At 34.0% G+C, this 11,247-nt stretch overlaps 2 protein-coding genes across 4 annotated transcripts; one reads left to right on the forward strand and one right to left on the reverse strand.

Moving 5' to 3' along the window:
- The first annotated feature begins 753 nt into the window (after positions 1-753).
- Positions 754-4,533, forward strand: LOC107838975 (cytochrome P450 711A1). Its single transcript, XM_016682287.2, has 5 exons — positions 754-1,659; positions 1,799-1,951; positions 2,761-3,523; positions 3,638-3,733; positions 3,890-4,533. The coding sequence occupies exons 1-5, from the start codon at positions 1,403-1,405 to the stop codon at positions 4,217-4,219; spliced, it is 1,599 nt and encodes a 532-aa protein (XP_016537773.1). The 5' UTR covers positions 754-1,402; the 3' UTR covers positions 4,220-4,533.
- A 149-nt stretch (positions 4,534-4,682) lies between these two features.
- LOC107838976 (protein IQ-DOMAIN 6) lies at positions 4,683-8,685 on the reverse strand. Of its 3 annotated transcripts, XM_016682288.2 has the most exons (6): positions 8,443-8,677; positions 8,091-8,188; positions 7,743-7,997; positions 5,713-5,940; positions 5,514-5,627; positions 4,683-5,423 (listed from the first exon to the last, which is right to left on the reverse strand). In XM_016682288.2, exons 2-6 carry the CDS (start codon positions 8,154-8,156, stop codon positions 4,746-4,748), a joined length of 1,341 nt encoding a protein of 446 aa, XP_016537774.1. In that variant the 5' UTR covers positions 8,157-8,188; positions 8,443-8,677; the 3' UTR covers positions 4,683-4,745. The 3 variants fall into 3 exon arrangements, with proteins under 3 accessions (XP_016537774.1, XP_016537775.1, XP_016537776.1); XM_016682289.2 differs by having other exon boundaries at positions 4,683-5,420; positions 8,091-8,685; XM_016682290.2 differs by lacking the exon at positions 5,713-5,940 and having other exon boundaries at positions 8,091-8,685.
- Between the last annotated feature and the right edge of the window lie 2,562 nt (positions 8,686-11,247).

The following is an 11,247-nucleotide window of genomic DNA, read 5'->3' on the forward strand; positions in this document are numbered from 1 at the left end:
TTATAATATATTATGTTTAATTATATATAATTTAATTATATATAACATAATATATAACGTAATATATTCTCACGCACACATAAATTATGTTTAATTAACGTATAATATATTTATAAATAAATAAATTTTGAATAGTTTACCGTTAAAAATGGTTGTAAAATATATAAATTATGTTTATTTATATATTTTAATTTCTCTAAAAAATAGTTTTTTTTTAAAAATGAATATTTAAAGTTTAAAAAGAAATATATATATATAAAGTTAAATAAGATGGAGGGTATTTTGGTAATCAATCAATTTATTTCTAGAAATTATATCATGCATATTACCTTGAATACAACAAACCAAACACTCAATAAAAAATAATTCCAGCATAACTAATCCCAGCATAACTAATCCCAGTATAACTTATCCCAACATAACTAATCCTCGTATAACTTGTTTTCAAACCAAACAACCCCTTACACATATCACCATAGACATTATGAGACAATTTCGTTTGTCCTCTAGTGGAGCTCGAAACATAGCCTAATTTTAAATCAAAATTTGAAGTTTAGAGGTACATCTTATCTTGTATATGATGCAGTTTACCCATTCTATACTAGAGTTCGACTAATGGCGTAATGGCAAAGACAATTACGAGACAATTTACTAACAGTGAAGCTATTAAAGATCCAAGTGCAACAAATGTCAAAACTCTGAGCGATTTTCAACTATTTATGAAGGAAAAAACAATCAAAATATGTTTACTCTTGACGTGCAATTCAGGACAAATAAACTCTTTAACCGCTAAATTTCCTATGGTCAGTCTCACTAGCCTATGGTTCTGCTAGTTGGAGCAAAGCAGCTTAAGTGCCAAAAACTAGTGCTCTTAATTAAAAAGACGCAGACAAAACCTAGTGGAGTAGTTGAGGACGGTTAACCTAATTCTTTACCAAATTGGCTCAAAAAAGGACAAAGAGAATATAAAAGCACCACGCCAAACATTGTGGTTGGAGAATCTCTTCTACCTCTGCTCTTATCGGGATAAGAACAGATTTATTCTGCTATATCAATTCAAATGGAAGTTTGGCATTTTCTACTAGCTTCAGTAAGCATTAGTCACTGTTTCTATACTTTTCCTTCCTTTTACCCGCCAAGTGAAATCTGCAACATCAAAATATAAGAACTTGCAAGTGAAAAAGAGAAAAAAAGGAACCAAAAGTATAGAGGACCCACCATTTCATCATAGCTATCATTATGAACAAAAACCCACAACTCATGAAATGATTTGATCATAGATCAAAATATTAGGCCGGCTATATAATTTCAAGATTCTCCTGGATTTATATGTATAGAATATTTGTGCATATATAGTCGAACGTCCGTTTGATAAACATCTCCACATCTAGGAAACAAAAAGATGTTTCCAAGCACAGCAATTCAACAATCAATATTAAACTGCGGAGAAGTAGTAATAAGGTCATCCATAGCCTCAACCATATGCACTGTATTAGCCGTACTAGCTGGTGTTTTGGTCTACTTCTATGGACCTTATTGGCGTGTGAGAAAGGTACCTGGTCCTCCTGCTTTTCCCCTTGTAGGACACCTCCCTTTGATGGCTAAGTATGGCCCAGATGTCTTCTCTGTCCTGGCCAAACAATACGGTCCTATCTTCAGGTTATCATTTCTTGATCATTGATTTTCTTTCATTTCAGAAAGGGTTCAATAAGGGTATTTGGATTCTAGTTAATTTAAGTATTCATTCAAGTTTTACATGGTTTACCTTTGTGGTTTTGTCTTTGTTATTCTTGAGCAGATTTCACATGGGCAGGCAGCCACTAGTTATTGTAGCAGATGCAGAGCTATGCAGAGAAGTTGGGATAAAGAAATTCAAGGACATATCAAATAGAAGCATTCCATCTCCCATTGCCGCATCCCCTCTTCATCAGAAAGGCCTATTTTTTACTAGGTAATGCAGTTCAAGTAGATAGAATTTTGCATAATAATTGGCCACTCTATATAAAGATTTCAAGCTAAAAATACAATACTAGTGTATTATAGCATGATGATTTTGTTTTTTTTTCAATGGTGTTTTCGGGTACAAGAATCTGTATTTAGGCACAACAACTTCAACGTTAGTTCAAGTTTAAAACAAGAATATTATGAAGCACAAAAACACCCTCAACACAAAATCAAAGTGATATTCCTAAGAAGTGTGTTTTATTTTTTCAGAAATTAAAATGAAACAGAAATATAAAGTCAAGTCCCCCGACTTCATGGAGTGTCCTTAAGGAATAATTCTTCTCACTGTACCCGAGGTTTTGGAATCTTCCTCCCAGGATAAAATAACTTTCAATAGAACTATAGTAGTACCTCAAATAATTGGATTCGTCGAACTCACTCAACGATTTGATTGATCACAAAGAATGTTTTGAAGACAAGAACAGCTTTTATTTCCGAAAATTTTTCATTCATTTCTAAACCTGTGGATGAAAGTAGGTTTATATAGTCATCAGATGTCTCTTCTAAAAGGTGACAATGGTTCACTTAAAACGTGCATCCTTCGAAAGAGTTATGTCTGATCATTCGAAACATTGAAACAACTATCTAAATAGTCACACCTTTTCCAAAACAATATGTCTTGCTCAAAGGTTGTGTCCCTCCATTTTTCATTCACACCAATTAAACCAACAGATTTTAAACCCAACAGATTTTAATTCTGCGTAATGGAAATTTTAATATTCCACTGAAAGAAAGCTAAAGATGGATTGATTACAGGGACTCAAGATGGTCAACAATGAGAAACACTATTCTATCAGTTTACCAGCCATCTTACCTGGCTAAGTTGGTGCCAATCATGCAATCGTTTATCGAGTCTGCAACTAAAAATCTTGATCTTGAGGGAGATTTCACATTCTCTGATCTCTCCCTCAAGTTAGCAACAGATGTAATTGGACAAGCTGCTTTTGGTGTGGATTTTGGACTCTCCAAATCAATATCAGACAAAATGGACCATCATCAAAATGATAGTGAAGTCCAGGAATTCATCAAACAGCACATTTACTCCACAACACAACTCAAAATGGACTTATCAGGTTCTGTTTCGATCATACTGGGTTTACTTGTTCCGATTCTTCAAGAGCCATTTCGACAAGTGCTCAAAAGAATCCCGGGCACTATGGACTGGAAAGTCGAAAGAACAAACAAGAATTTGAGCAGGAGGCTGGATGAGATAGTGGAAAAGAGAATGGAGGAAAAAGATCGTGGCTCGAAAGACTTCTTGTCACTTATACTGCAGGCAAGGGAGTCAGAGAAGTTAGCTAAGAATGTTTTCACCTCAGATTATATCAGTGCTGTAACTTATGAGCACTTGCTGGCGGGTTCTGCAACAACATCCTTTACTTTGTCTTCTATCATCTATCTGGTTGCTTGCCATCCAGAGGTTGAGCAGAAGTTGCTTGCTGAGATAGATGCTTTTGGCCCTGATGATCACATACCCACTGCAAATGATCTTCAGCAGAAATTCCAGTACCTTGATCAGGTAAATGCCAATTTTTTTCTATGTTAATCGTCTAAGAAGTTCTAATAAACTACAGGAAGGATTAAAAAAAAAAACTAGCTTATTCTCATTTTTTTAGCTGCTTATAAACTTTAGGTAATCAAAGAAGCAATGAGGTGTTACATTGTCTCGCCCTTAGTTGCCAGAGAAGCATCAGCTGAGGTGGAGATTGGAGGCTATAAACTTCCTAAGGTTTGTAGCTATTTTTCTTATAATGCTCATCTTTCAACTCTTCCATGAGGCAGATTTCCATGGACTGAGTCCCCTCCTCGGAAACCATGGCAGAGGGAATAGGTTCTAATCAAATCTATCTCCTGTAATTTTAATATATTTGTTATAATTAAGCAGGGAACATGGATTTGGTTGGCTCTTGGAGTTCTTGCTAAGGACCCTAAGAACTTCCCTGTACCAGAGAAATTTAAACCACAGAGGTTTGATCCAAACTGTGCAGAGGAAAAACAAAGGCATCCTTATGCAAATATTCCATTTGGAGTAGGGCCACGAGCGTGCATAGGACAGAAGTTCTCCATACAGGAAATCAAATTGTCACTGATTCATTTGTATCGCAAGTACATTTTTCGACACTCTCCCCTCATGGAAAGCCCGTTGGAACTTGAATACGGCATAGTCCTCAACTATAAGCATGGCGTCAAGGTTCAAGCCATCAAGCGTAAATGAAACGTTCCAACATCTCTAATTATACTATGAGATACAAGAGATGAGGAATCGTGAGAGCTCAACCTTATGCTAGTTTGCAAAGCGGACCTCAATCCAGTCCCATCTGTGAAACAGAACTCGAATACATGCTTTAACGTGCACTATCTCAAATGCTACTTCGCATGTCAAAATAGAAATATTGCTTGTAACTCCATTTTATGACATAAAAAGGGTGTGGGCCACTGAGTAAACGTTTTGATTTCTATAAATTATACATAGTCGCACAGTCAAGATGTGATCAACTTATCTCAGTAAAGGTTCTGGTTTCTATCAAATTTCGTAGATGACGCAGAGTCAAGATGTGATCAACTTATCTCAGTAAATTTATGGTAATAGAGAAAATGATCTATATTATAACGTACTTGCTACAAATGACAATTGCAAACCAAGTCTAGAATAAATTAAACATACCACCAGCTTTCTGAATTCCTTTTTTTTTTTTGACAACAACAAGCTGTTGTATTGGTTATCTAGCCTAGTCATTCTATTACTCAAAGACACAATTCCGTTTGTCCCCTAATCTAGAGAATTTGTCCATTCTAGTAGGAAGACAGAGAGGCCTTGAGAAATTGACTGAAGGATGACAACCAGCACAACTCTTTGAGTCACCATTAATGAGCTTAAGAAATTGGAACTCATCCATGGACTGTCTAAGGATACTCTGATTTCTCTGCTTGGCCTTGGTTGACTCAGTTAGACTCATGTAATTTGGTTTACCGCTATTACTATCTTCAGTTCTATCAGATGCCAACATCGTGTTTCCAGATATCGGTGTTGTTGATGTGCAGAATGAAGAAGATGTACTGTCGTCATATCGAAATTCAGAACTTGGGCTTGAAGAAGAACGAGTAGTATGCCCCACCAGTGGAGGTTTAGCTGATATCCTTTTGGTGACATTGTTCTTTTTCACTTTGATGAAGCATATTTCAGATATCTTCAATTGATTGACTTTATCCTTGAGAGTCTCTAAGCAAGCCTTGGACTTTGGTGTGGTCTCCAAAGAATCAGTATATGTTTGTTCCATCAATCTGTTCTCCCATGGTCTTGCTGCCATCCAACGTTCTAACCAACTCCATCCACAGTTACTCTTATCATAATCAAGACCTTTGAAAGATGGGACCGAGATAGCAGTTCTAGAATCAAAATTCTGACTTGATTTAGACTGCTGCAATAGTTGAAGCATCCAATCAATTATTACAGGTCAAAAAGATTTCAAATTTGTTTGGTCCTGAATTGTTGAAAGTCCACTATTTACCTTTTGAGCTTGAGCGTATGCTAGTGCTCTTTCTCTCTTTAAGACCCCCTCTTGCCTCATGTGTATCTTTGTTTTGATCTCTTCAAGAGTACCTTTACTGTCACACCATCCTTCCTAAAAGTAAGAAAAGAAGTAATGTATTTAGGATATTTAACCGGCACAAAGAGCACTTAAAATAAGAAAGACAGCTGGTTTCCACCTCAGCTTCTTTCACGGGGTCAAGTTTTCCACGGTGTTCCTCTAGTAACTTCTGCACAGCCTGCCCCTCGATGGACATACGGACACGACGAGCTCTAACTCGGGCTTGTACCCGAACCAGAGCTTGCATACACCTAAGAGTCACTGCAGCCTGCTTTCTTACTTGTCTGCCCCGAACAAGAGCTTGAAGCCTTACCAATCCTTTCAAGGCCCTTAATGCTCTTCTAGACTAAAATGTCATTCAAACACATCAAACCAAGAACAATTTGGGCGAATATAGAATACTAAAACAGACCAATCATGTCATTGTTCAGCAGAGACGATCAGATGCTGTCGAAACAGATATTTCCGTAAACATTTCGAGTTGAAACATGTATTCTAGGCTAGAAAACCATTAAAATAAGAAAATGTCATGCTTGAGAATTCATAACTCATGCTCACATCCAAAAAAGATACTGCTAGTTTAACTTCATAAGTATGTGAATCTGGAAATATATGTTCTTTCAAACGAATGAATTTATAAGAGCGTGTTACACGTATTGTTAGGTTTTTTGCCAGATTTTCTTACTATATTTAAGTTTTACTTTTTAGAAGTAAAATAAAAGTTATCATAATTACTTTTATTTTTTTTGAAAAAAATATAATTCTTTTTCATATTTGGCTAACCTCTCTTGAAGGAAATGTTTTGGACATAGACCTCGTACCATAAGATAGTAGCATCCACAACGTAGTCATTTAAAGAGTCTCATTTAGGATGAGATTTTCTTCCAATAGTTTCAATATGTAGGTCACTTGACCAAATTACATCAATAATATGTTTTTTAGTATGTTTTTCTTTGTCGTCTGAATTATCACTACGATAGTTTGCAACTAATAATTTCCGCATGACGCCTTATCAATTTCGAACCCAACAAATGGTATCAGAGCCAATGGTTCAAAAATCAGATGGTTCGATTGAGGCTAGTTTAAGATGAAAATTGCAACAAATTTGATAATAATAAAGATATATGTCCAAAAACTACATGTGGAGACGATTGTCAATCATATTTTCAATAATCCTGCTATTACATATTTGAAAAGAAAACTTACTTTTAACCCGTTAAAGGGCTACAATGTTTTTAACCTGAAAGGGCTTATATATTTTTAACCCAAAAAGCTTCAATTTTTAAAGTATGTCAAACAACACTAATATATAAAGAGTATATATGAAGAACGAAGATCATGTATAAGAAGAAGGAGGATCAAGAAGGGGAGATTTGTTAGAGTTTTTATCCTGATTTTCTTACTATATTTAAGTTTTATTTTTTCTTATTAGAAAAATAAAAGTTACTATAATTACTTTTACTTCTTCTAAAAAAAAATATATAATTCTTTTTCATATTCGGCTAACTTCTTTCTTGGAGAAAAGGTTTTAAACATCTATAAATAGAAATTCTTTTCATATCATAATATAGTAGCATCCACAATGTAGTCATTTAAAGAGTCTCGAAAATTTTCTCTCAATAGTTTTTAATGTTTTTTGATATTTGTTTTCAATATGTAGGTCACTTACCAAATTACATCAATAATATGTTTTTTAGTATGTTTTTCTTTGTCGTCTGAATTATCACTACGATAATTTGCAATTAATAACTTCCGTATGACGCTCTCTCAATTTCGAACCCCACATATATCTCGCCCCTAATTTCTCTTCAGCCATGTAAGTGTACATGTACAAAATAAAAGAGGCAAGGGAAATAGTGGCAGGATTCCCACCGAGAGGTTTCAAAATATTAAAAGAGAAATACACGAAAAATAATTTTGACCCCATATATATATAGTACTATAAGTTTTCAACGATTAACCCTCTTATGGTACCTGGTTCCACCTTGGGGTGGAGGGGGGCGGCGGGGGGGGGGGGCATTTCACGTTACACAAATCTCAAGTGCAGAGACATACAAGAAAAAAAAAGAAGAAACAACAATTCTGTGCTAAAATAGTAAAGAGAAGAGAAGCTAGTGTTGAAAAAGGAATGAATAGAGTACAAATTACCAAGAATCCACGAAATGCAGTTTGAATCCTGATTGCGGCCCATTCTTCTCTCACAGCTCTGAAATCTTTGGGAGGAGCTCTGACCACAGTGGCTACAGCAGCTGTATAAGCATCATTGTTCACTGATGAAGAATCAGACCCTTCTGACCCATCACCACCATTTCTGTACTTCAAACCCTTCCATGAAGACCCCCCAAGATCACCTGATGAACCTCTCCATAGCTTCCATTTCTTACCCTTTCCACCCGTCTTCTCCTAAACAATAAACATGTACACAACTGATTCATTCTTTTAACAGAAAAATTAAAGGTAAACAAGAAACAGAAAGATTGAAGTTTCTGAGCGTACATGATCATCTTTTTCAGACTTCTTGAATCCTATCAAAGCCTTGATCCATTTTCCAGAACCACCCATTTTGTTGTTTTCAAGAAAACCAGCTTCAGTTTCTACCCAAGAGAACAAGCAAAAACAAACTTTGTTTTAAGGAAGATAAAGGGAAGACGAAAATTTCAGACAACAAAGCATTCAACTTTCGGGAAGTCAAAAACTTATAGTAGTAAGCCTACTACTTTTAAGTAAAAGTATTTGTAGATATCAATGCAATAAAGAAACAAAAAGAGTTAAAAATATTTGTAGACATCAATGCAATAAAGAAACAAAGGAAGAGTTAAAGAAGAAAGTGAAAGTTCTTGTTAACTACCCAAACTAATGCTTCACTTTGAAGGGAAAAGAAGTTAAAATAGACTTATTAATGAGGGGAAACTGGTTTAAAAATGACTTGAAAACAAAAAAAGATTGCTACTTTTAATGGGGAGTTTTTGAGATATGGGATGAGTGGTGGTAGTGGGGTGGTGGCCGTGGCTTATGCTGCTGACTGCATTGTGCAAAGAGCCGTTGGGTTTTGAAATTCAAAATTGAGAATAAGAGAAAAACAGGACACTATGGTCGTGTATGTTCCAATTTTCCCGCTTTGGTTTGGGGAGGTGGGAACAAAAAATGACACTGGTTGTTTGAAATTTCAAGAATGGGACCCAAGTGTTTCAGGGATCGTTTGGTACACAATCCGGATAAGTAAGAATATCTCATGAGGTTAGATATTTCTTGAGATTATTTTGTTCCCCTCTCTTCATGAGATAGTAATTCTATTATTTTAATATAAATGATGGGATAAAATGATTTCGGGATTAAGGAATTAAATAATTCCTTCTATTAAATATGTGATAAAGTTAATCTTAAATTTTATTTCGAAATTATTTTTTTATTCCTTCGACCAAACAACTCCTGATAGTGTAGAATATTTTTTCACAATAGTACACAAAAATTAAACTCTTTATGAAAATCTTTAAGTTTTGTACAAAATATTTTATACTATTAGATAAATTTAACCTGCAATTGTAAATTATTTAATTTTTTTCTTTTTATATAAAAGTTAGATAAACTATAATAAGAAATTAAATTTATCAAATCATATAAAATATATTTAGTAGCCTACAATCTACAAAACTTACACTATTTAAGAAAAGGTTCACATAACATCAAAAAGAACCGGACAAACAATATCGGTCCGAACCGAAGTATGACGCCTTTTAAAAAAATGACCAAAATATATCATGAAATGGAAAGTTACATAAATAGGTTTTGTGCACTAAATAAATATATAATGCTTTTTTATTTAATGATTTGAGAAAAACGGTGTTAAATATAAATTGAGCACTTTTTTATGCATAATTTTATTTTTTTATATTATAATTTATATTACTTTTTATAATTTTAAATAGATTGTGGATTTTTTTTGTGCACAATCTCAAAATAATGAATTGTGCACAAAATAAATGCACAATCTATACTTAGTACCATTTGCCTCAAACTGTTAAATAAAAAAGCACTGTGCACTTATTTAGTGCACAAAACCTATTTATGTAACTTTCACTTCCATGACATATTTTGATCATTTTTTTAAAAAGTAGTCATACTTCGATTTTGGACTCCTGTTTTATTGTATTAGGATCTTCTGGGAGAAAAATGAGCTAAAAGACCCTCTCAAGGCTTTAATTAAAAAAAGGGGATAAGTGGGTCCCACAATATTATTAAGTTAAAGAAGATAAGGTCGTTTAAATAATTGAGACAGTTGTTTGACAACTGCATTAGTTATTTCAACAACTATCAAAGTTGCCGAACAACTTTGATAGTTATTAAGACAACTTCTACAGTTGTTGGAGCGAAAATGTTAAAAATAATTAATATTTTTTGTTCCTCAACAACTTTGATAGTTGTTGAGACAACTTCTATAGTTGTTGGAACGAAAATGTTAAAAAAAAATTAATATTTTTTTGTCCCTTTTACCTAATTTTTAAAACTTGAAGGACTTTCACTTAATTAAAAAACTTGTTTGTCTCTTTTAATTCAAAGTCCCATCTTTTTGGCAGAAAAATAAGGAATAATTAATTTTGAGATTAAATTTAAAATAAATTTATTTTATATTTGGTTAGGATAAAGTTCATGAATAACTTATTCGGAGATTAGTTATTTCAAAATTGTGGCGTTATTTTTATTTTTTCTTGAGGGTAAGATAACTAATTTTGGAATAACTCGTTTTCTAACCAAACGACCCTTTTATTGTCTACTATACTAAAAATAAATATTTATTTTATCAATTTAGAAAATCAAAAAATATTTTATTACTTCGTTTTTAATTTACTTTTCTTATTAATTATAGTTATTCTTTGAAATATTAAATTTATTATATTCATAAAAGTAATATAAGAAATTTGTCATTATATTTATCGTTCTTTAGAGACTGTGTCAAGTCAATAGCAGAGAAATACAAACAAACAATGCAACAAACATTTACAAATGATTTTCTCCAATAAGAAAAAAAAATTAAAAACAAAAGTATAGTTAGGGCTCGTTTGGCCATGTCAGATGAAATCATAATTTGAAATTGTCACGATCCGAACCCGAGCCTGGCCATGACGAGCAATTTCAAGCCCACCATGGACCGAAGACAACCCCCTTAGCCTTACCTCAAGAGCACCATAAATGTAAACAACGAAAGCCAACAAAAATAACAATAAGAATGATAGATAAACCAAGTGATAATTCTAAGAATCAAAACAAACAAACAACCCAATACTTGTCCACAAAGCCTCTAAATCAAGAATACCAAGCTATGTCAGGACATGGCCCCCGACTATCAACAACAACAACAACATACCCAGTGTATTCCCACCTAGTGGGGTCTAGGTAGGGTAGAGTGTACGCATACCATACCACTACCTCAAGAGAAGTAGAGAGGCTGTTTTCGATAGACCCCCGGCTTAGGACCAATAACAGTATAACAAATACAAAAAGTAGGCGCATATAAACTAGTATGATATACAAAACAAACTAACCGTATAACAAACACAAAATATAAGTGCATAATAAACTAGTACGGGATGCAAAAAAGCTAACACCACTAGCCCCAAACTACAGCCACAACACTACGAACCAGAAACTCCAGACC

The sequence above is a fragment of the Capsicum annuum genome, chromosome 8 (assembly GCF_002878395.1).
Source record: "Capsicum annuum cultivar UCD-10X-F1 chromosome 8, UCD10Xv1.1, whole genome shotgun sequence".
NCBI lineage: Eukaryota > Viridiplantae > Streptophyta > Magnoliopsida > Solanales > Solanaceae > Capsicum > Capsicum annuum.